General features: G+C 40.9%; 1 protein-coding gene across 1 annotated transcript in view; it reads right to left on the reverse strand.

The window, feature by feature from the left end:
• Positions 1 to 409: 409 nt before the first annotated feature.
• snta1 (syntrophin, alpha 1) overlaps positions 410 to 25,975 on the reverse strand; it is a 64,634-nt gene continuing 39,068 nt past the window's right edge. The window contains exons 3-8 of the mRNA XM_062996647.1: positions 16,747 to 16,930; positions 15,025 to 15,214; positions 14,034 to 14,155; positions 8,077 to 8,273; positions 3,931 to 4,118; positions 410 to 2,727 (exon numbers count right to left, since the gene is read on the reverse strand). Coding sequence (XP_062852717.1) covers positions 2,635 to 2,727; positions 3,931 to 4,118; positions 8,077 to 8,273; positions 14,034 to 14,155; positions 15,025 to 15,214; positions 16,747 to 16,930 — 974 coding nt within the window. The 3' untranslated portion in view covers positions 410 to 2,634. The remainder of the gene's footprint in view (positions 2,728 to 3,930; positions 4,119 to 8,076; positions 8,274 to 14,033; positions 14,156 to 15,024; positions 15,215 to 16,746; positions 16,931 to 25,975) is intronic.

Raw genomic sequence — 25,975 nt, forward strand, 5'->3', positions numbered from 1 at the left:
GAAGATGAAGATTTCTATACAGCACTGAAGACAGGGCAGCTAGATGCTTGTTCTGTCCTAGAAGTGAGATAAATGAAACCTGTTGTTTTCAGAGATGGTAGGTCAGACATCTTTACATCTACAAACTGAATAGTTTCATATGAATAGAAAACAGTGCAGCTGGTGCATTGGCAACACTGATCCTGGCAACCTGGGATTCATTGTCTGTGAGGAATTTCTTCTGGGTTCCTCCCACATCCCAAAAATAATGCCAGTAAGTAGACTGTAACTAACCAAGTGAATGTGTAAGTGTTTATTGCCCTGCTATGGGCTCCAAAATTTCTCATAGGCAATAGTTTAATCCTAATGTACAGTGGGTGCAGCACACTATTTAAAGGAAATACCGCTGAAGACAAGGTGTAAGTCAACAATTAAGGTTTATTAAACTTTGTATATACAAACAACTCTGCAAGGCACACTCTTTTTTTTAAATAACAATATACAATAAAAATTGTGTTTTATAAGCAAACATATTTTAGTTTGATGCATATATTAATTTCATGAATGGTTTCATAAAGGCCACATGATAGATTCTTGTTACGTACTTATTAACCTGATGACTGGTACAGCTGTACAGTTTTAACCACAAAGCAAAACAATTAAACAATTCAACTTTTAAAACCACTGTCTTTCCTATATTGTATGATAATACACTGAGCACTTTATTAGGTACACCTATCTGGGTCATACAGTCAGTGGTTGTCTTAGAAGCTACACCTTCCATCCAGATAAATTTTGTGGCTATTGAATTACTAACTGTAACCCATCTAGTGCTTCCTACACTTACATTTATTTTGTAGGCTTGTGGGAAGCTCTTACAGATTTTTTAAACTTATTTAATGTCATAAGCACTATCAAGCTATTTTCACATTTGTGGTGTTTGTGAATGCTAGTCCTTTTAGAAATCTTGAGGTGCCCGTGTGTCTTTATGGGTTTTAAGCACTGTCCCAAATGCTTGCTTAGACACTGTCACTCCCTTGAAGACTTGTGCACTACTGGGCTGTAGTTTAATCATAGGTCTGGAGCTTAACAGGTGTCACTTGGAGGTGCACAGACACCGTAGGGCTCCTAAACCCACTGGGACCTCAGTATCATGCACAAAGTACTGGCACTACCTAAAGCAAATGGCACAGAAACTACAGGTATAATCTGAACGTGACTAGCACCGGGTACTTAAGCTATCTCGGTTTGCTTTGTTATTAAAACAGGTATTGCTTTACCTTATTATAACAGCTTACCAAAACTGACTGGATGAAGACATAAACCAAAACAAACAAAAGCAACAACAACAACAAGAAAAAAAAAGAATAAAAGAATGGCCGGATGCTAGAGGTTGTTAGCATTGGAATATTATACAGTCCAAGAACCTGTGGGTTAAAGTTCTTGTTTGAATGCCCAACAGTGGCAGCTTAGCTAGGCTATGTTTGTGTCAGTACAAAGTTAAAATATATTGTGTATAAATTAAAAGTGGATTTATGCACTGGAGGTATATTTATTGAGTATTTAAAATATTTAATGAGTATTATTTAAAATATTCTTTATCTCAAACTTAATGACGAGCAACTTGGATGTGTAGAACATAATAATAAGATTATATAGCCTACTGAGAATTTGTATTAATCAAAATGACAGCAAAATTTCTGATATTATTAATTCTTTAAAAAAAAACATATATATATATGTATTGCATCTTTAACTTGGCTCCTCACTATTAATAATTGAATTGTAAATCAGCATTAAAAATGAGGTGGTGTGCTAGTGGTGATATTCCACTAGCACACCAGCACCGAGATTCTGAACTCCTTGGTCCAAAACTCGGCGTTACCACCGGTCGGCTGGGCGCCATCTAGCAGGCATAATTGGTACCTGCAGCAGGCACGTTTCTGCTAGGGCGGGATGACCTGACTATGTGGGTGGGGTCTTCAAACACTGTGTAAGGACCCTGATTAGCAGATAGAGAGGCGCCTGTGCAGAGTGCATGGGTGAAAAAGGGTTCCGCTAAGGGCTGCGCAGCAATATATCCACCTCGACTGTAATCAGGGATCCCCCAGCAGTGGAAAACAAATTGACTACGCTAAATTGGGAGAAAATGGGAGAAAATGCAAAAAAATAAAAAAATAAAAAAACAATACGGATATGTTGCTTAGGCATAATGACTAGTAAAATTGCATAGCTGAGATATTTAATTTTTTTTGTATTAATAAAAATGTGTTTCTGGTATCTTGAGGTTTCTATTTAGTAAACATTTTAAGTTATACCGTGGCAACATTTTAGCCTAAAATGGCTAAGCATATCAGTGAAATATTCCTTGCCTACTGTCTATTTTATATGCCAACAATCATCTTATAAAATATGCGTTTTTACACTGAACTAGCACACACATTTGTATTCTCAAAAAAAAGAGGAAGAAGAAGAAAATGTTTAATATGAAAATTTAAAATCAAAATTCGCTGTTGCATGGCTTCGAAACACTCGTTTTGACAACAGTGGTCGGAATCTGCCAGGGCCAGCCAATGGTTTTTATATTGTCTAGGCCGCCTACCAATTCCATATGTAATCTGTCAATGCTGGCTGTGGGGTTTAGACGCTTAGCGTTCATGCCAGTAGGCCCATACGCTTCACCTTGGCTGAAAGGAAAGCGTGAATGATGAAGACGATGGTTTTCGGACAGGCGTGGAGGTCCAATTGCTGAAAAAAAGAGAGAGAGTCATTATAATCAAGTCTGGAAACTGCAGCGAACAAGGATGAAACAAGTCAAGAGAGAATACAGTGGTACCTTGAAACTCTACATCAATTGAATCTGGGACTGGTGTCGAGTTTTAAAGACGTTTAGTTTTAAGGTATTTTTTCCCTTAAGGATGTATGGGAAACCTGTTAATGCATTCTATGGTCCTGTGGAACTGCATGCTTAATACTTAATAATACTTAACTGCAGGTATAATATAAAAACACTGAAATACAATTAAAAAACAATTAAAAATCACTAAAAAGTACAATAAAATCTGCTCTTTATCTTTACTTCTTTATTGTTTCCTTATGCTTCTTAATCATGGAGATGCTTGATCGATTCACGATTCATGAGAAGCGGCAAAATAGCTTTTGCGCCAACTGTGCCGTTATTTCCTATAAAGTTTGGCGGTGCACAAAGCTTAACGTAACTTATTGTACTAAAACAAGCGAGGAATTTCATTAGTGGAGAGAACTTATAAGCAGTAATAATTAAAAGATGTTTAGTGTTTCTATGTTGTTCTTTTAATACAATAAGACACGTTAAGCCTTTTTTTTTATATTGATTTGTGTTTTAGACTTGCTTGGAAAAGCTGATTCTTACAATTTCTCAGTACCCCCAGCTATAGTACAAGTTAAAAAGTAAAACAGGAGAAAAATCCAACTAAACACAGATACATGTAGACTCGTGGACCAGTACCGGTCAGTGAGTCATTTACAACCGGGCCGCACAGAAAGAATAAATAATTACAGATCGCTACATCAGCAATGAAAACACTGCTTCCATTTCCAACACACGGGTGTTTATCATCTCATATCACCCCCAGGTGGAAGCAGCGTCTCGTTGCAGTGAAAAAAGCTAATTTGTGAGTAGTAAATTTGACGATTATTCCACACAAATGCAAATTCGTCTCATATGCGCACTTTAATGACGTTTTACTGCACTGCTCAAGCCAAATAAGTTTAATGTAAATGTCGAGTTAAAGGGTACGATTTTTTTCAACGAACAGCGGCGAGTTGCAAAGATTTTGAGTTTCTGGGACATCAAGTTACAAGGTACCACTGTACTGTGATCAGAAAATGGCAAATACTGGAGAGTTTTTTTTTATTATTTAAAGAATACACAAAATATTAGGACTTATTAGGACAAAAAAGCTTTCTTACAATCTCAGCCTCTGGACCTCCAAAATCAAGGAACATCATGCGCACTCCATCGTCCGAGGACATGCGCAGACGCTCAAACGGCTGCTGCAGGAGGATGTGCCTCCTCACGCCTGCCTCCTCAGTGAACAAAGTGAATCCATTCTCTATGTGCACACTCAGCATGCACGACTGACCGTTCCAACTGCATGCTGCCAAACAGACACAAAGACAGATATGAAATATTTAATATTAACCTACTCAGAGTATGCTGTTCTGATACAGTGGATTCAGAAAGTATTCAGACCCCTTGACTGTTTGTGCACTTGGTTGTGTTGTGAATTTGATTTTAAATGAATAGAACTGATATTTTTACTATTAATCTACATTTAATTTTCCTTGTTTTTTTTTTAATTGAAACATCTAATTTACAGAATTATTGAGACTTTTTGCTCTGGGTGCATCCTATTTGCTTAAATTACGCTTGAGATGTGTCTACACATTTTTATCCACAGCGACTTACAGTACTATGACAGTATACAGTCTAAACAATTAAGGGTTAAGGGCCTTGCTCAAGGGCCCAACAGTGGCAACCTAACAGTGGTGGGCTTGTGACCTTTCGATTATTAATCCTGTACCTTAACCACTGAGCTACCACTAGAACTAGAACTTTATTAGAGTACACCTGTTGTAATGTGAATTGACACACACTTGAATCTATAAGAACTGTTGTTAGGTTGAACATGGCAGCAGTAGCAGAAAGCTCACTCAGATTTTCCATCCGCAGGGTCCAACCCAGGATTTACTTGATTTGTATCTCTTTTTAAGGTGCAAATATTTAGAATGAGTACATGATCTAGAAAGAACTAGTTACTAGTGATGGGACATTCAATACCAAGGCTCTGAAGCTTGTTTCATTTTTGTAACACTCGCTGAGTCGACTCAGTGTATCGGAGCTTGTATTGAAGTCCCTACCCTCTGGTTTTGGTGCTGTCCCTTATCTCACTGACTATTTAAGAGACAGTCAAACCCCGGATCACTCTTTGAGTCTCAGAGAATTGTACATAACAAATTTCAATGCAATGCTTTAATAAGTAAAGATAATTACTTGCAGATGAAAACAAATATTTGGTCCATAAAACCACCAAGGGTTCGTATCTTTCACAGTGTTGAGTAGCTGCAGGCTGCAATACATTCTTACAGCCACCAGGTGTCACTCTGCTCTGATGTCCACTTTTAAGATATACTTTGTCATATACGTATACATGTACAGTACAATGAAATTCTTTCTTCGCATATCCCAGCTTGTTTGGAAGCTGGGGTCAGAGCGCAGGGTCAGTCATCGTACGGCGCCCCTGGAGCAGACACGGTTAAGTGCCTTGCTCATGGATCCAACAGTGGCTGCATAGCAGAGCCTGGATTTGAACAACCAATCTTCCGGTTGATAGCCCAAAGCTCTACCCACTAGGCTACCACTGTCCTACCACTTTCAATGCTTTTTCAGCACAATCAGGAAGAAGCTTCAAAAGCTTCAATGAGGCTTCACCTGCCCATCACTAGCCTAAGGTTCTCTTCTAGTATGGACTGCTTCTTCTGTGGCCTAAACATAGTAACCTCCTTTGACTCTAGGTGCTACCTACTTAAATAGCCTCAGCCCAGCATTTGGGCCAATCCAACTACGGTCATTTTAATCATCCTTTAGAAAAAAGATTTACAAAGGCAGTATACCCAAATAAACCATAAACATAAACCATTAATGTTCATAGTAATTCATGGGAGAGAACCATAACAGTTTAATACTATACTAACCCCCTGCTCTAGCTCTAAGCATAGTACATCCCTTCCTAATGGCGGGAAACACCCCTATAACTGAGCTGAATGGTACAGCTGCTTCTGTTTGTAAGTGCCCCAAGTCAACTGCATGTATTTAATGCTGAGATTTCAATGAAGAATTAAATATATGCCAAACTGAGTAACATAGGTGATTAGTGTGTTATTTATCAAATCATGAAGTAATACTAATAAGAACGAAATAAAAGCTAATCTCATGAGAGGATCTCTTGAACCCACATCCACCAAATAATATCCAGATAACACTAACAGTAGCATTTAGCGTTTAGAATGTACCCAGTCTTACCTAGTTACAGTCTGAAGGCCAAGAGATTCATGACAATTTACTCAAAAAACTGTCTGTGGATCTTTGTGATCAAATAGCATAGCTAGAAACAACAATATAAACATATTTAAGGCATATTTTTGAGTGTTCCCAGAAAGTGTTTCCTAAAGTTGACGCTAGGCCAAATTGGGCATCCAAGCTATAATGGCTTGGTCAGATAGACAAGAAAGAACCCAACAGTCACTCTAATAGGTGGGGAAAACTGATGGATGGGCAACCATCTGTAGCACTCCATAAACCAGGCCTTTATGACAGGGTAGTAAGTCAGAAGCCTCTGTTGAGTAAAAGGCATATGACTGCACACTTTGAGCTTTTTAAATGGTATATAAAGGACTTTGGGAACATGAAGGGGAAATACTGTTTAGACAAAACTACTTTGGACTGCCGGGCGTGGGTAGCACTGTTGCCTCACAGCACCTGGGTTTGATCCCCCAGGTGGAGCAGTCCAAAGACATGCAAGTGAGGTAAATTGGAGATACAAAATTGTCCATTACTGTGTTTGATATAACCTTGGGTGAACTAATGAACCTTGTGTAATGAGTAACTACCGTTCCTGTCATGAATGTAACCAAAGTGTAAACCCTTTGATGCACAAGCTAAGCAAACCCCTTCTAATGCACAACATGGGTGGAAAATGACCCATATTCATCCATTCAAGAATATTTTCATATGCACATTAGTCAGTTATTCATGTATTTACTGTCTTAGCTAATAAAAGCTATCTATACTAGAATGTGTAAACAGCTAGCAAGCAAATAGTATTGGACATATTCAAGATTCAAGGGCCTAATCTTTGGTTGTCTTTCAAAAGATCAGTAAATATGTTTTTGACTACAAACACTTACAAATGTCAGTAGTTTCTGTCAAATTCCATAGTAAATACATAAGGGTCATTTTTGACCCATGTTGTGCATTAGAAGAGTAGTGATACAAAAATAATTTTTATTAAAAAGGTAAAAAATATAAAACTGAAATAAGGATTTGTGATTATCAAAAACAAGTTAATTGAGGAATTCATGGAAGCTTGAATGACGAAATTAATTTATTGCAAAGATATAGAAAATAAAAACTCAGTCGGGTCACTTTTGACCCAGGTTGTGCATCAAAGGGTTAAAACATGACGTTAAAATCCTAATAAACAAACAAACTTTGGACTACCCCTAGGAGTGAGTAAGAAAGTGTGTTGCCCTGCAATGAACTGAAACACTGTGCATCTTGTAGAAGATGATTATGCAAAAGTGGTAGCCTAGTGGGTGGAGCTTTGGGCTATCAATTAAAAGGTTGTGGGTTTAAATCCTGGCTCTGCCACGCAGCCACTGTTGGGCCTCTGAGCAAGGCCCTTAATCCTCTTAACTCCAGGGGCACCGTACAATGGCTGATCTCGTGCTCTGACCCCAACTTTCAAAGTAGTTGGGATATGTAAATCAAGAATTTCATTTTACTGTACACGTGTATTTGTATACTGTATATGACACATAAAGGTATTCTTCGTCAAATAAAGAACATAATGTTACACGTCTCTTAGAAGTAATACACACAATAATCAGCAGAGGGCGACATCATCCTTTATTTATTTTGTACTTAAACGCCGCTTTCTACTGTCGATTTGCAAAGATTGTGGTCATTTCTCATCTCAATCTTTAAAAACGATATAAATCTTATGTTATGGGCTCATTCACTAGACGTCCACTCAGTTTAGCATATAATTTAATGACCGTTTGAGTCCTGTGAAGAAGAACCACTGTTGTCAGAATACAAACGTTTTTAATTTTATTGATCACGTGATCAGTCAGCAACACTACTTATTAAAAGAGTGAGGTTGGCATAAACCATGTCAGCCCTCAAAGCAAAACAGGTTTCAAGCGTTCAGGCCTCGTTTTCTTGATGTACACCTCGCATGGCTTACCAAACATGAAACGTTTACATTTTTACACATGGATGCTGTCTTAAATCAGTGTAACAAAAGTGTGTTGGACTGGGTGATAAATCTGTACCTGTGTTGACCTCCTGAATGAGCTCTGCAGCACTGTGACACCCCTCCACCAGCAGATGGGTCCAAGTGGACAAGTCCTTTGGGGTATCTACCCGGAACAGGTGGGTCTCCACACCGTGCTTTGTGCCCAAACGCAGGCCAAAGGTTAACTCAGAGTCCTGACCCGATACACTCTTACCAGGTCCGGAGTGAACGAGTCTGTATCCGTAAACACAATCAGATTTTAAAAGGCATGAATAGAAATGTATGGAGAATGTGTGTTCTATGGTAGTAGGTACAGTTATATGGATGTGTGTATGAATGCTTTCTTCAGAGACATGGTTTGTAATCAGTACAAGCTTTTCCACCAGTAAACTGATTTCACTGGAGAACCGAAATTCTTCTGGTCCAGAACCATGTACTGGTGTTGTAATGTGCCTAAAAGCATTATTTAGACCACTATGAATATGATTACTACTATGGCTACTAAGTGCCGTCAAGTCGATTTTGATTCCTGGCTACCATAGGGATAGTGTTTCTCCAAAACACCTGTCTTATATTTAGGGACCATTCCACCATATTTGTGCCATTTCTGTCTCCAGGACATTATATGTATAAATGTACAGTGTATCACAAAAGTGAGTACACCCCTCACATTTCTGCAGATATTTAAGTATATCTTTTCATGGGACAACACTTTGACACAATGAAAAGTAGTCTGTGTGCAGCTTATATAACAGTGTAAATTTATTCTTCCCTCAAAATAACTCAATATACAGCCATTAATGTCTAAACCACCGGCAACAAAAGTGAGTACACCCCTAAGTGAAAGTTCCTGAAGTGTCAATATTTTGTGTGGCCACCATTATTTCCCAGAACTGCCTTAACTCTCCTGGGCATGGAGTTTACCAGAGCTTCACAGGTTGCCACTGGAATGCTTTTCCACTCCTCCATGACGACATCATGGAGCTGGCGGATATTCGAGACTTTGCGCTCCTCCACCTTCCGCTTGAGGATGCCCCAAAGATGTTCTATTGGGTTTAGGTCTGGAGACATGCTTGGCCAGTCCATCACCTTTACCCTCAGCCTCTTCAATAAAGCAGTGGTCGTCTTAGAGGTGTGTTTGGGGTCATTATCATGCTGGAACACTGCCCTGCGACCCAGTTTCCGGAGGGAGGGGATCATGCTCTGCTTCAGTATTTCACAGTACATATTGGAGTTCATGTGTCCCTCAATGAAATGTAACTCCCCAACACCTGCTGCACTCATGCAGCCCCAGACCATGGCATTCCCACCACCATGCTTGACTGTAGGCATGACACACTTATCTTTGTACTCCTCACCTGATTGCCGCCACACATGCTTGAGACCATCTGAACCAAACAAATTAATCTTGGTCTCATCAGACCATAGGACATGGTTCCAGTAATCCATGTCCTTTGTTGACATGTCTTCAGCAAACTGTTTGCAGGCTTTCTTGTGTAGAGACTTCAGAAGAGGCTTCCTTCTGGGGTGACAGCCATGCAGACCAATTTGATGTAGTGTGCGGCGTATGGTCTGAGCACTGACAGGCTGACCCCCACCTTTTCAATCTCTGCAGCAATGCTGACAGCACTCCTGCGCCTATCTTTCAAAGACAGCTGTTGGATGTGATGCTGAGCACGTGCACTCAGCTTCTTTGGACGACCAACGCGAGGTCTGTTCTGAGTGGACCCTGCTCTTTTAAAACGCTGGATGATCTTGGCCACTGTGCTGCAGCTCAGTTTTAGGGTGTTGGCAATCTTCTTGTAGCCTTGGCCATCTTCATGTAGCGCAACAATTCGTCTTTTAAGATCCTCAGAGAGTTCTTTGCCATGAGGTGCCATGTTGGAACTTTCAGTGACCAGTATGAGAGAGTGTGAGAGCTGTACTACTAAATTGAACACACCTGCTCCCTATGCACACCTGAGACCTAGTAACACTAACAAGTCACATGACATTTTGGAGGGAAAATGACAAGCAGTGCTCAATTTGGACATTTAGGGGTGTAGTCTCTTAGGGGTGTACTCACTTTTGTTGCCGGTGGTTTAGACATTAATGGCTGTATATTGAGTTATTTTGAGGGAAGAATAAATTTACACTGTTATATAAGCTGCACACAGACTACTTTTCATTGTGTCAAAGTGTCATTTTGTCAGTGTTGTCCCATGAAAAGATATACTTAAATATCTGCAGAAATGTGAGGGGTGTACTCACTTTTGTGATACACTGTATATAAAAATTAATTGTAAAATGCATTTTTTTATTAATTTAAAAGTGTCCTGAACATTGATCTAATTGCAAATTTAGGATATATAATTTAAAATGTTAATAAAAACTTCTTTTTTATGTTCCCACTCTAACACCACACTTTACAATAAAAATATAATGAGTAAAATCTTTTTCTTTGCATTGTTTGATGACTCTGTATCCCATTTATGTGATGTATAATAATGTGGTTAAAATACATGTTTTAATCATGTCCCCAGGTTTTCACTCAGTCCTTATATCCTTACATATTCATCCTACTGAAAAGAAAGATTTTATCTGACAAGGGTAAAAAATGAAGTTTAATTTCATCGAGTTATTACACACAAATGACTCCAATTCGGTGGAATGGCCCTGAGGTCTTTGGCTCATTTATTGTTCCTCTAGTTATTCATCCACCAGCTTCTTCTTTCTTCCTCTTTACCTTTAACTCTTTCCAGCATATGTTTTCCCAATGAATTGGTTCCTCTTATAATGTGTCTAAAAAAGAGCTTCAGTTTGGTTAACTGGGCTTTGAGTGCAAGATTAGGTTCCATTTGGTCCATTTGGTGCTCTGAAAAGTCTTTGCCAGCACCAAAGTTCAGAGGCATTAATATTCTTCTAGTCATGTTTTTTCATTGTCCAGCTTTCACATTCATAAAGAACCACAAAGAAGACCGTAGTGTGGACTTCTGATTTTTGTTTAGAGAGACAAATTGTTACAACCAAAGACCCAGTTCCTTCATTCGTTCTTCATTCCAAGTGCCGGTCTGTCATATTTTCTGATTGCTGGATCCTTCGCTGTTAATAATTGATCCAAGTGAAAGATGGAAAAGCTGTCCATCATTTCGGCATCTTCTCCATTATCAATAGTAAAGTTAGTGGTCTTTCCTGTTGTTGTGACTTCTTCATATTGATCCAATATGAACTTCTCTTATAAGGATGTGTCATCCTTATATAAAAGGTTATTGATGTTTTTTTTCCCTCAATGAATCATCTTCCTCCAGTCATGGACGTCGCATGTAGGTTGAACAGGAATGGTGTGACTAAATGCACCATGGATGAGCTTATATCAATTCATCAAAACATTAAAACCATCTCCTTGTGTCTACACACATTGTCCATTGTATCAGCTCCACTGACCATATAGGAGCACTTTGTAGTGCTACAATTACTGACTGTAGTCCATTTCTCTGCATGCTTTGTTGGCCCCCTTTCATGCTGTTCTTCAATGGTCAGGACTCTCCCAGGACCACCACAGAGTAAACACCTCACTGTCACTGCTGGACTAAGAATAGTCCACCAATCAAAAATATCCAGCCAACAGCGCCCCGTGGGCTGCGTCCTGTGACCACTGATGAAGGTCTAGAAGATGACCAACTCAAACAGCAGCAATAGATGAGTGATCGTCTCTGACTTTACATCTACAAGGTGGACCAACTAGGTAGGAGAGTCTAATAGAGTGGACAGTGAGTGGATACGGTATTAAAAAAAGACTCCAGCAGCGCTGCTGTGTCTGATCCACTCATACCAGCATACCAGCACAACACACACTAACACACCACCACCATGACACAGTGTCACTGCAGTGCTGAGAATGATCCACCACGCAATTAATACCTGCTCTGTGGTGGTCCTGTAGGGATCCTGACCATTGAAGAAGAGGGTGAAAACAGACAAAAAATTTATGTAGAGAACTACAAAGTGCTTCTATATGGTAAGTGGAGCTGATAAAATGGACATAGAAAGGATAGAAACAAGGAGGTGGTTATGTTATGGCTGATCTGTGTATAACATAACTTTTAGTTTCATGTCAGCAGCAAGACTATTTATGAAAAAACTGCCCAACTGCTTAATCGTGAACTAGTAATTAAGAACACTTAGTGTAATGTATATAAACAGAAAAGAAAATTGCAGATCATTACATGATCTGTCCGATGGGTACTCTGGTTTTCTTCAACATGTCAGTTGAATTTTCTAGTGTAAACTGCCCTTAATTTGTGGGATCTTTTAAATAAAAGATACAAATGTTTTTACTGCTAGCCACTGTATTGCTGAGACAAACATTGCAAACTTAGTCTTGCTTTGAGAAGCAGCTAATATCCAATTAGGTCTATTTTGCTAAAATAGGAAGCTGGTTCCTGGGTCTTGACTCTCTTTATCATTATGTTCATTATGAACACTGTCTTCATCGTCAGAGCTTGTGTCTCTATTTCAGTGCTGGATTCATGTGTTATTTAATGCTATCATATGTCAGACTTTTGTTCTGCAATAAATCAACACTGCATTGTGCGGATGTTGAAATGGTCTTCTGTTTATGAGTAACAGATGACACAGTGTGCACACACTTTTATATATGTGCACGTACCATGTGGTTCTTGTTTAGATCATTTTGATAAAGTGCTTTTGTTTTTGTTTTTAGCAATAGTATACATGCTGGAATAATTACAATAGCAGGAATGTATCTGTGAATTTTAAACGATGGGACTGCAAATACATACTGCTAAAGTATTACACATCATACACCGATCAGCCATAACATTAAAATCACCTCCTTGTTTCTACACTCACTTTTCATTTTATCAGCTCCACTTACCATATAGAAGCACTTTGTAGTTCTACAATTACTGACTGTAGTCCATCTGTTTCTCTACATACTTTTTTAGCCTGCTTTCACCTTGTTCTTCAATGGTCAGGACCCCCACAGAGCAGGTATTATTTAGGTGGTGGATGATTCTCAGCACTGCAGTGACACTGACATGGTGGTGGTGTGTTAGTGTGTGTTGTGCTGGTATGAGTGGATCAGACACAGCAGCGCTGCTGGAGTTTTTAAATACTGTGTCCACTCACTGTCCACTCTATTAGACACTCCTACCTAGTTGGTCCACCTTGTAGATGTAAAGTCAGAGACAATCATTCATCTATTGCTGCTGTTTGAGTTGGTCATCTTCTAGACCTTCATCAGTGGTCACAGGATGCCGCCCACAGGGCGCTGTTGGCTGGATATATTTTGGTGGGTGGATTATTCTCAGTCCAGCAGTGACAGTGAGGTGTTTAAAAACTCCATCAGCGCTGCTGTGTCTGATCCACTCATACCGGCACAACACACACTAACACACCACCACCATGTCAGTGTCACTGCAGTGCTGAGAATGATCCAACACCTAAATAATACCTGCTCTGTAGTGGTTCTGTGGTGGTCCTGACCATTGAAGAACAGTGTGAAAGCCGGCGAGAGAGAGAGAGACTCTTTGGCTAGCACGTAGCACACGTCTATTCTGACATGTAAAACGCCAGCCACATCTTCACAATGGTTAGCGGCAGATCTGTACAGAGAATTTCAGCCCTACTGTCATAACATTCCACAGCTTGTGTTAGCACCTCAACCAGACAGCGCTGACCCCACTGTTACACTGGCAAGAAATAATGTCTGTTAAGTATTTGGTCAGGTTGGTGGCACTGGTGAGTTAGCACCCTTTTGTGTGATGTTTTTATGGTGTTTATGTAGAGAGGCTGTTAGGTAAAACAGTTCCAGTACATGGCTGACCTTCCAATACCCATCCAGATTTCCTAGTCTGAGGTTGCTTTTCCCTCCGAGCTCTGACAACAATGGAATGCTGCAGTGAAAAGGTTCAGTGCTTCCCTAAAGCACCCAGTTAGTGAAAATGGGGTATGTTTGATTGCTTGAGTGCTTGAGAAAGTGTGTGGAGGTACCTGGTGGTAATAAGAGGATGACTCATGTCTGGGCTGTTAAGGCTCTCTTTGCTCTCAGGTACAGAGCTGTACAATAACAGATCTCTATCTGTCAGCACCGCCAGTACTGGCTTGTCTGATCCCTGCATGGAGAACACACACACAGATAAACACACACACACACACAATTAATGAACTGTAATCTCTACAGTTTTAGTGTAATTATCACAGTCACATGTGCAGTCATCTCTGTTTACGGGTCTATTTACAAGCACGCACACACTCTACAAACACACACGTCACACTCTCTACAAACACATACACACACAAGATACACAGACACAGTACACGCTTCCTACAAACAAACACAGACCACTGACGAATACACACGCAACATACTTTCTAAAAACACACACACAAACACACAAGATCTACAAACAGGACACAGACACACACAAACACACATGATAAACACACAAACCCGAACACACGCATAAGATACACACACAGATCAGGGACACAGACATACACAAATACACACACAGCATACTCTCTACAAACACACACAGACCATACTCTTTACAAACACAACATTGACACACAGACCATGGGCATGAACACACACACAACATACAGTACTTTCTACAAACACAAACACACATAATAAACACACAAACACTGAACATATCCACAAGATACACAGACAGACCACAGACACACACAGAATACACACACATACCATAGACACACACGCAACATACTCTCTACAGACACACACATACACAAGATACACACACATACCACAGAACACACACACAACATACTCTCTTACTCTCTACAAACACACGCAACATACACAAGATACACACACAGACCATAGACACACACGCAACAAACACAAGATACACAAACAGACCATAGACACACACACATACACAACACACACACAACATACTCTCTACAGACATAAACACACAAAATAAACACACAAACCATGGACACACACACAGACCTGCTCTATGATCCAGCCGATGTGTATGATGTCCATGCCTGGCTGCAGGGCTCTCAGTTCGTCTCTAACTGAGGAGAGAAGTGCACTGCTGCTTGCTTGAATAGCGTTGTACCAGGACTGAGCCATAGCGGGGTCCTTCGCCCTCAGAAATGCTGAGTGCTTCCTGTCTGCTGAGATCACTTCAAAATATCTTCACACACAGACAGAGAACATTAAAAGTAATAAAGCTTTACCAGGACTGAATAATTTTCATACAAATTAAAAATTGGTCATCTTAAGCCATAAGGGAAATTTGTCTGCATGGTCAGATGTAATCCAAGAACCACCAAAAATGAGGTTGGCCAGGAGTCTACAGCTGCTGGAACGCGGATGTCTCTTTGTCCAAGCAATAAGCAACCCAAAAGTTTAGCACAAGCCTATTGCATTGTAAAGCTCACTTGGTTGTGGTCAATGTCACCTGTAGGCCAGCAGATATTTCTGGACAAAGATGTATGAGTTCCAGTTACCAGGTGGCGCAGTGGGATATTCCACTAGTACACCAGCGCTGGGACCACTAAAGTTGACCACTAAAGTATGCTGAGTGGAAAAAGACCGGAGAGGGGGCGGGGTCTTCGATGCTGTGTAAGGACCCTGGTTAGTAGCCCGAGGTGCATGTACAAAAGTGGAGAAACGTGGAGATCAGTGTGTGACTCGACTCTCTGTGCGCAAATCCACTGAAGTATGGGCAAATAAGAAGGGGTCAGTGGGCTGTGCACGTGTGTGTCAGGCAAATATTCCCTCCTTGGGGTCAGGGACTCCAGCAGTGCTAAATTGGGAGAAAAATGCATAAATAAACCAGAGAGGTGCATTTCCTGACAAAAATGCAAGTGTGATTGCAGCTCAGTAGTGGTAAAGTATGTGTGGGGGGGTGGTGTCCGAATACTTTTGGTCATGTAATCTGTGGGGGTGTGCAGACTTTTGCTCAGTTAGGTGTCTGTGTCCAAGCTCTCGTTTGAGCAGAAGTTCAGTAGATCAACCTGCCTATCAAAAAATGAATAGAAGTGAATGGGGCAAAAAATGGGTATAAAACAGGCGTGGCAGATGAACAGGTGCGCGTATTCAAAAGCTGTGTACAAGCCGCAGTGTCATCAACGGGCCGGACGATTCAGAGTTAGAACAGCGTCAACATCTTGCAAATTCAAAAAATGAATGGAAGTGAATGGGGCAAAAATGGGTATAAAAACGGGCCTGTTGGGTGAACGGGTGCACATATACAAGCCGGGGTGTCATTAATGGGCTTGTCTATCTATTTCCTTGGCTGCTCCCGTTAGGGGCATTATTGATTTGGCACAGTTTTTACGCCAGATGCCCGTCCTGACACAACCCTCCCACTACAATGCACTGGTTTATGCACCCTAGCGGCTAGGTACCTGTAGGACAATTCAGTATCTCCAGTTAGCCTGGCTGCATGTTTTTAGACTGTGGGAGGAAACCAGAGCACCCGGAGGAAACCCACGCAGACACAGGGAGAACATGCAAACTCTGCACAGGAAGGACCCTGACCACCCCACCTGGGGATCGAACCCAGGACCTTCTTGCTGTGAGGCGACAGTGCTACCCACTGCAGGATGAAAACGGGTGTAATAATAATAATAACAATAATAATAACTGACATCAGCTTTATTAGTATCAAAACAACCTGGTCCTGTCTGTAACTGATATCCTGCATGAGCGTGTGTTTACCTGTCTTCTGTGTCTGGTGGGCATTGCTTGAGGGTGACGAAGCACATTTTCAGTGGGATGCTTTTTGGTTCCTTTAAGGCCAGATCGACCTGCTTCACTGGGGAAGATGGAGGAGAGTCCAGCACAGGAGGGGCACCCGGAGATGTGTTCTTAAAAAATGCAGACATCTCCCTTATGTATTTCACTAGAGAATAAAAGAAAGAGAAGGATTAGAATTAATGGATGGTGGTATAAAGGAAAGACGGTAACATAATGTACTTGTTTCATTTGCATGTTTTAACACGTGGTCAGGGCTGCTGTGTGTACGGTTTCCTTGGAATCACAATTTTATTTTACCACATGGCATGGCACCGCCCAAAATTGTACTGTAGTAGTAAATTCTAGTAAATGTTTCTATGATGTGGGCGGCACGGTGGCTAAGTGGGTCCTGGGTTCGATCCCCAGGTGGGGCGGTCCGGGTCCTTTCTTTGCAGAGTTTGCATGTTCTCCCTGTGTCTGCGTGGGTTTCCTCTGGGAGCTCCGGTTTCCTCCCACAGTCCAAAAACATGCAGTCAGGTTAATTGGAGACACTGAATTGCCCTATAGGTGAGTGTGTAAGTGTGTCTGCCCTGCGATAAACTGGCACCCCGTCCAGGGTGTTACTGTGGGCCTTGCGCCCATTGAAAAGCTGGGATAGCCTCCAGCATTCCCCCACCCCTCGACCCTGATTGGATAAGCAGTGAAGAAAGTGAGTGAGTGAGTGAGTGTTTCTATGATGTGTGTTTAAGTCTGGTTATGGAGAATGAATCAGAAGCCATTAGGTGCCTTTAACCCACATTATCTGCTAAGTAATATTTTAACATTTATTTATTCATTCATTGTCTGTTTTACCACACTTTATCCTGGTCAAGGTTGCAGTGAGTACGATTCACTGAGCGAAAGGCTGGAAAAACCCTGAACAGGTCACATTCAAATATACACACATTCACACACACTCATACCTAGTGAGACTAGTATCTCCAGTTAACCTGACTGCATGTTTTTGAACTGTGAGAGGAAACCTGAACACCCAGAGGAAATCCACATAGACACAGGGAGAACATGCAAACTCCACAAAGAAAGAACCCAGACCTCTCCACCTGGGAATCGAACCCAGGATCTTCTTGCTATAAGTGTCAAAAACAACCCCATTATTTTACATTAGCCTAAAATATATGCAGTTCCACAGGACCATGGAACACATTAACAGGTTTCCCATACATCCTTATGGGAAAAATACCTTGAAACTCAACGCCACTCACAGAACCAACTGAAGTTGAGTTTCAAGGTACCATTATGGAGTTTTGGAATCTGATGCACCCTATGGTGCAAACACTCTTTTTTGGTAACAACAGGTATGAACACCAGGTGCCTATCATCAGGTCCCAAGCATTAAAACTTTACAGAGCCCAGACTGTAAAAAATAAATAAATAAAGATTTTCATTCCCTACAGATTCCCAAGTCTCATTATCAACACCTTCATAAGAAAAACTAACCACAGATCAAACACACAAAGCCACATCAATGCTCTCTGTCACATATACAGAGAAACAGCCAAACAAACTACAGTGAGGTAGTCCACCCCACCCTCTGTAGTCCAGCCCTACGTTTCATCACTCTACTGTGAATAAAAAACCACCATGATTCTCTCAGGACCCACTTTCAACCTCTCTCACAGTCAGCCATACACACAGTGAGTGAATATAAATAGTAAGTGTAACTAAGGGGCTCAGCAGATCAAGTTTCAGTATTCAGTAAGCTTTACAGGCATGACCAAATGTTCAACCCCAAATCAGATCAAAAGTTGGGACAGTATGGAAAATGCTAATAAAATGAAAACAGTTCATCAACGTTTACTTTGATTCTGATTTCATTGCGGACAGTATGAACCATTGATATTTCAAGTTTTGTCTGCTCAACTTCATTTCATTAGTTGGTATACATCCACTCCTGCATTTCAGGCCTGCAACACATAGTAACCATGTTGCCAAAGCATCGCTGACATGAAACGAATATGAAGGGAGCATGGCAGCATGGTCCTCTGTATGTGGTAATATGATCCTGACCTCTGCTCCCTGTTTGTAAGGGTTTCTCATGTTATCTTTAAGTCCATGTGTGTTGCGTCAGGGTACTCAGGCTTTTTTTTCTCTCACAGAACATAGAGAAGGTTGATTGGCTACTTAGAATTTCCCTCATGTTCTTATGTAGTGAGTGAGGGTCTGAGCATGTGAAGCCCTGTAAAGGATGGACACCCTGTTCTGGGTGTATTCCTGCCTTTGACCCGAGTTGCCAAGTGGCACCACAGCTCTGACCAGGACATCATGATTGAATGGATTTCTTGAAGTTCTGTAAGGAAGGGGGGTTAGGATGGCCACTTTTATAACCCCAAAAAGGAGGACATCAGACACAAAAGGAGGGCATGACAATGGGTAGTCAGGATAGTGACTACAAAACACAAAATTAAAACCTTGTGATGCAACCAAATGAACTAGAAAATTGCCATATTAATGAATGTTCTACTCACCACATGTAGAGAGTTGAAAGGGTGGTGGCATTGCGCCAGTTTGCAGACAGGCAGACAAAAAAACGGTCCGTCTGCCCTAAAAACAGATGTATGGACACCCTTGGTGGGGTGCTGGCAGTACTACACAGACTCACCAGCAGAGCAAGGTGAATTGAGGAAAAAGAAGGGAGAAACTAATTACAACTAAAGAGTTAGAGAGAGCTAGGTGGAACATGTGACCACAGTCAGCCAACCAGCTACTTGATCCACCATTCAGCTAACACACAGCCAAGGCTCTGAATGCTTCTCTCCTAAAGCTAAGCTATACACTGATCAGCCATAACATTAAAACCACCTCCTTGTTTCTACACTCACTGTCCATTTTATCAGCTCCACTTACCATATAGAAGCACTTTGTAGTTCTACAATTACTGACTGTAGTCCATCTATTTCTCTACATACTTTTGTAAACTGCTTTCACACTGTTCTTCATGGTCACCCCCACAGGGCCACCACAGAGTAAATATTATTTAGGTGGTGGATCATTCTCAGCACTGCAGTGACAATAACATGGTGGTGGTGTGTTGGTGTGTGTTGTGCTGGTATGAGTGTATCAGACACAGCAGCACTGCTGGAGTTTTTAAAAACCATGTCCACTCACTGTCCACTCTATTAGACACTCCTACCTAGTTGGTCCACCTTGTAGATGTAAAGTCAGATACGATTGCTCACATTGCTGCTGTTTGAGTTGGTCATCTTCTAGACCTTCATCAGTGGTCACAGGATGCTGCCCACGGGGCGCTGTTGGCTGGGGATATTTTGTTGACTATAGGATATTTTTGGTTGGTGGACTACTCTCAGTCCAGCAGTGACAGTGAGGTGTTTAAAAACTCCATCAGTATTGCTGTGTCTGATCCACTCATAAGAGCACAACACACACTAACACACCACCACATGTCAGTGTCATGTCAGTGTCACTGCAGTGCTGAGAATGATCTACCACCCAAATAATACCTACTCTGTGGTGGTCCTGTGGGGGTCCTGACCATTGAAGAACAGGGTGAAAGCAGGCTAAAAATGTATGTAGATAAACAGATGGCCTACAGTCAGTAATTGTAGAACTACAACGTGCTTCTATATGGTAAGTGGAGCTGATAAAATGGACAGTGAGTGTAGAAACAAGGAGGTGGTTTTAATGTTATGGCTGATCGATGTATATACATAAAAAAAGAAATCGACAAGTACAGTGGGGATTAATGTACGAGACGTGGTAATGCTTCAATTTTGTGTTTTTTTGTTTTTTGTTTTTTTTTACAAATCTCAACTTCTTGTAGACTAAAATGATCAAGTGTTGACTATCATGGACAAACAAAGATCCTATGAATCCCATTCAGCATTTATAAGGGCACTTAAAAAACAGAGAAAAACAAACATTCAGTAACATCACATGATACTATTTGGAATATTGCTGGGATAAAATGGGTGATAAGATTTTGCACAAACTTGATTCTATGCAATCTCGAGTGTGTGCTGTCCAGACAGCAACAATTAAACACGTAAATTTTTTAAAGATTCAACTTTTCATCTAAATTGTTATGCTACTGCGTTAAATTCAAGAAAAATGCAAAATAAAATGATTTTCACTAGCGGTCTAAGACTCACTAAGACTTTTGGCCCCCATGTAGATGCTTAGATCCAGGGGGTAAGTGCAGTTGTCTTTACACAGTTTTGGTCTCTTCTCATGAGGAAATTAGCCTGTTTCTATGGTCAGGCCGCGTTCACTGAGTCTGTGAATTGTCACATCATTCAGTGTTTTCTATCTCTCACCTCTTTGTGACCTTATTCGTGCTGTGTTTCACCCTTTCACCTGTTTGCCACACACATAAAGACATGCAGACACACACTGCTACTTTGTCTGTGTGGTCTCCCACAATGTCTCACATTCCCTAGCTTCGACAATTTCCAGCAGGGAGTCCACTGGGAGTTCCACACCGGGGTTCCCATGCCATACACAGCCATATGAGAAGTTAAAGCAAAAATACATCATGTTCTAGTGAGATGCTGAGTCTTTAAAGAACATGGAATAATTTCTACAAGTCAGTGAAACTGTACTGGAGAGATGGAGCAACCCCTTTATTGTTTCTCAATATCTTGAATATGATGGTATGATCATACTGGAAGAGACCACTCCCAGCATGATATAAACCTTTTATCTTATCGATTTGTACATTATTCACAATAGGCTTCTAAAAAAAAATTATTTTATTGATATGCAGTGACCCTTTGGTCTGAAGTGAAAAGTGACTTCAATGCATACCAGCAAAATCCCATAAATATCTACACATAGCTACATATAAACAGTAAGTAAGTGCCCCTTTTTTGTTTTGGCATATTTTTCTCACAATGATTTTAGGTCATTAAACAAATCGTGCTAATCCTGCCATTCTAAAACATTCCTGTCATATCAACCACTGACGGGAACACTGACGGATCCTAACATTACACAAACTATTGAGAGGAATTAGTATGTTTAACATTTTTACAGGGCGGCACGGTAGCTAAGTGAGTAGCACTGTCGCCTCACAGCAAGAAGGTTCTGGGTTTGATCCCCAGGTGGGGCGGTCCGGGTCCTTTCTGTGCAGAGTTTGCATGTTCTCCCCATGTCTGCGTGGGTTTCCTCCCACAGTCCAAAAACATGCAGTCAGGTTAATTGGAGACACTGAATTGCCCTGTAGGTGAATGGGTGTGTGTGTATGTGTGTATGCCCTGCGATGGATTGGCGCCCTGTCCAGGGTGTTACTGTGTGCCTTGCGCCCATTGAAAAGCTGAGATAGTCTCCAGCTTTTCCCCCTGCGGCCCTAATTGGATAAATGGTTAAGAGAGTGAGTGAGTGAGTGAAAATTTTTACATCAATAAATGGGGGGCATTTTAAGCAGATCTGAATATTGTGATTACATCTACAGCTTTGTTGTAATACCATGTTTTATACTTACCTTTCTACTTTGTATTTACTTGTTTTGGCCCAGCAGCAGTCTCTAAATTCCACACAGATACACTCCCACCCACCCCCCTCCAAAATAATTGTACTTTGTATATTGCGGTGGTATTTCTGCTTGGTGATAATCGTCCACAAAACAGTAATTATATCCAACAATTCAGTTCATACACTCACAAACATGGGAATATAGTGAAGAGTGGTTCTGAATATAATTTTGGAAACAGGGCTTTTGGAAATCCTCTTAGGAATGATACAATTTTCCGATTTTGTGGAATTAAAAAAGCCATGCAATAGTAAATTCCCAAAAGGGAAGCAGCACTAAAAGTGCACCAAAAAAGAAGAGTAAAGAAACGCTACGGCAAGTTAGAAAAACAGGGTAGAACTGTGTGCTCAGTTTCATGAACTGTGCTCAAAAACAAATGTCATCAAGTCTTAAAAATTGGTTGAGAAGTAAACAGCACAATACAGAGTGTTCTAAAGGAAATCTGTCAAATCTAGAAATGTGCTGACTAGGATTACTTCTTAATATTTTTGCAAAAATGCCACTTTTTGCTATAAAATAAAGAAAAGTAAACATCCTAATGAGTTTGCTTTAGTGGGTATGAAGATTCTGAACTTATGATGTAATAAAAGTTTGGTGATTAAAAAAAAAGCATGACCCATAGAGGCATTTTAAAACAATTGACCCTAATTTAGACTCAAGCTTTCCATGTAAGCACTGCAACACTGCACAGGGGTCGCAGTGGGTCCAGCTTTCCTGGAATCACCGAGTGCAATGCAGTAAAATACCCTGGACAAAATGCCATCTTTCGCAGGCCTTTGGCCACCCCCTCCTCAGACAGAGCCAATTATGCCTATGGGTGTGTTCGAAAACCTAGCGAGCTGCCTTGCTGTCTTACTGCCTACATAGGCACCTGCCTCAGTAGAGAGGATTCTAATAAGTCATCGAGGTTATTCAAACGCGCTACTTAGACAGCGATTCCATCGGGTTTCGCTTACTAAGCTAACAGTTAGCATCTAGCCATTCAAACCAATGGGATGGGGTGGCACAGCGCGCTAGCATGTCAACTAACATCTCCCTCTGTGTACCGAAAACGGTTAAATTCACTGACGAGCCCAAACTTGCAAATAAAAACACTTGTACAAGTTTTTACAAGTTAAAAATCAATAATAATTTATTTACGTTTAAAAATAACTCGTTCGTTTCGCCGCCCCGTGTTTTTTTTTTATTTTTCTGTGAGAGAAGAGATGCCGCACTGAATGCTGGGATTGCCTTGATCACTAAGGACGCTTCAGATGTGTAAAATGCTGTCTATGTAGAGAGCTCCCTAGCTTTTCGAACACACCGAGGGATCTTCAAAAAGTTTCCGCACTTTTACATTTTGGTCAGAAACGGTGACGGCGGGAGGAGTAGTACTGGTTGTGTGTGAGAGACTGAGAGACACTTATAGTCCAGATTTAGCGCCATCTGATTTCCCCCGTTTTGGATGCTCAAAAAAGCTTTAAGGGGAAGAAGATTTTCATGTGATGATAGTGTGAAAGCAGCGGTGCATCAGTGGCTACACACTCTACCACAAACATTTTTTGCTGATGCCATTAAAAGGTTGGTACAACACTGGAAAAAATGCACCGGAAGGTGACTATTTAGAAAAGGGATGGAATTTGTTTTTGAAATTCTTAATAAATAGAGTTTTAAAAGTGCTGAAACTTTTTGAAGAGCCCTCGTAGAAGCATGACCAGCCATAGCACCGCTGTAGATTCAAACCCTGGATGCCAGCAATAGTGGATTGGTGTAATTTAGCATTAGTGCTATAAGTGCTAACTGCTGGAGCACCTTGCTGGTTTACATTGCTTAATGTTTTGAATTTCTCTGTGTTTGACTGGTCTAAACATTTGCCTAACAAATTGGTGGAAATCTTATACTGTCAGCTGAAAAAAAAAATCATTTTAATGGCCAATTAGAAGGAAACAGTAAATGGGACTTACACCTGATCCTAACAAACTGAAGCAGGTGCACAATTATTATAAATAGTTAATGGAGTTTTGTGCTGTGTATGTGCTGTTCAAATCTCAGCTGTGCTATGAGCTGGCTGGCTGGCTGTCTACAAAGTCATGATTAGCACTGCAATAGATTGGCACTGTGTCCAGGGTGTGTTCATGCCTGTGCTAAATGATTCTGGAAGGAAACTTGAGCGACTGTGACCCTGACTGACCTGGATAAAGCACTGATCTGTGTATGATACAATCAAAGCATTTTCTCCTCTTTATTTTCATCGCTTAAAAAACTATTTTCCTTTTCATGGTTCAATTAGTACCCAAATGGAGCTACAGTAGCCACCAGTCAGACGAAAAACCACTGACACCCCTTATGGTTCCACAATAGTAAACGCAGAAGAATCAGAGAGACCTTTCTAAACTATAAAGATTCACCAACAGCTTAAGGGTTGCATGAATCTCGTGACAATGACATTCCTAACCTTTTAAGCACAAAAGTAATCGGCCGTTAATTTGACTCAGTTGATACCAATTTGTTTTAGATTCTTCTCATTGGTTGATCTCGCTAGCTGTTGCTGGGAAGTTGTGTTTCTCATTGCCTAATTGGGCAAACACAAGAGTATGGTGCCAAGTCAAAGCCAGAAACGTCCTGTTGCCCAGTCCCTCCGCTCCATGGTTGCCGTGGGAGCGGTTAGAATGCGCCTGACTGGCTACTCTGTCACTTTTAAGGCATGCTTGGCTCTGAGAAAGCTCTGTTCGGCCAGGAATGTCCCTCAGAATGCCCCCTCAAAAATCTGCCAGCGTAAAACACACACACACACAAAGCAAAAATAGCACTAACAAAGATACAGTTATCTACTGTTTCTTGTTTACACAGATAATCTGCTCTGTTATTATGCTGTTTTAATTACCTATTTAAGTAAAATTATAGGATTATGTGATGTGTGTGACAGTCTGTTTTTTCAACCTACTTTTAAATAATGCAGTAATTATACACTGATCAGCCATAACATTAAAACCCCCTTCTTGTTTCTACACTCACTGTCTATTTTATCAGCTCCACTTACCATATAGAAGCACTTCGTAGTTCTACAATTACTGACTGTAGTCCATCTGTTTCTCTATATATCTTTTTAGCCTGCTTTCACCCTGTTCTTCAATGGTCAGGACCCCCACAGGACCACAACAGAGCAGGTATTATTTAGGTGGTGGATCATTCTCAGCACTGCAGTGACAATGACACGATGTGTTAGTGTGTGTTGTGCTGCTATGAGTGGATCAGACACAGCAGTGCTGCTGGAGTTTTTAAATATTGTGTCCACTCACTGTCAACTCTATTAGACACTCCTACCTAGTTGGTCCACCTTGTAGATGTAAAGTCAGAGACGATCGCACATCTATTGCTGCTGTTTGAGTTGGTCATCTTCTAGACCTTCACCAGGGGTCACAGGACGCTGCCCATGGAGAGCTGTTGGCTGGATATTTTTTTGGTTGGTGGACTATTCTCAATCCAGCATGGACAGTGATTTGTTTAAAAACTCCATCAGCAATGCTGTGTCTTATCCACTCATACCAGCACAACACACACTAACACACCACCACCATGTCAGTGTCACTGCAGTGCTGAAAATGATCCACCACCCAAATAATACCTGCTCTGTAGTGGTACTGGAAGAGTCCTGACCACTGAAGAACAGGGTGAAAGGGGGCTAAC

The sequence above is a fragment of the Trichomycterus rosablanca genome, chromosome 6 (genome assembly GCF_030014385.1).
Source record: "Trichomycterus rosablanca isolate fTriRos1 chromosome 6, fTriRos1.hap1, whole genome shotgun sequence".
NCBI classification, from domain to species: Eukaryota; Metazoa; Chordata; class Actinopteri; order Siluriformes; family Trichomycteridae; genus Trichomycterus; species Trichomycterus rosablanca.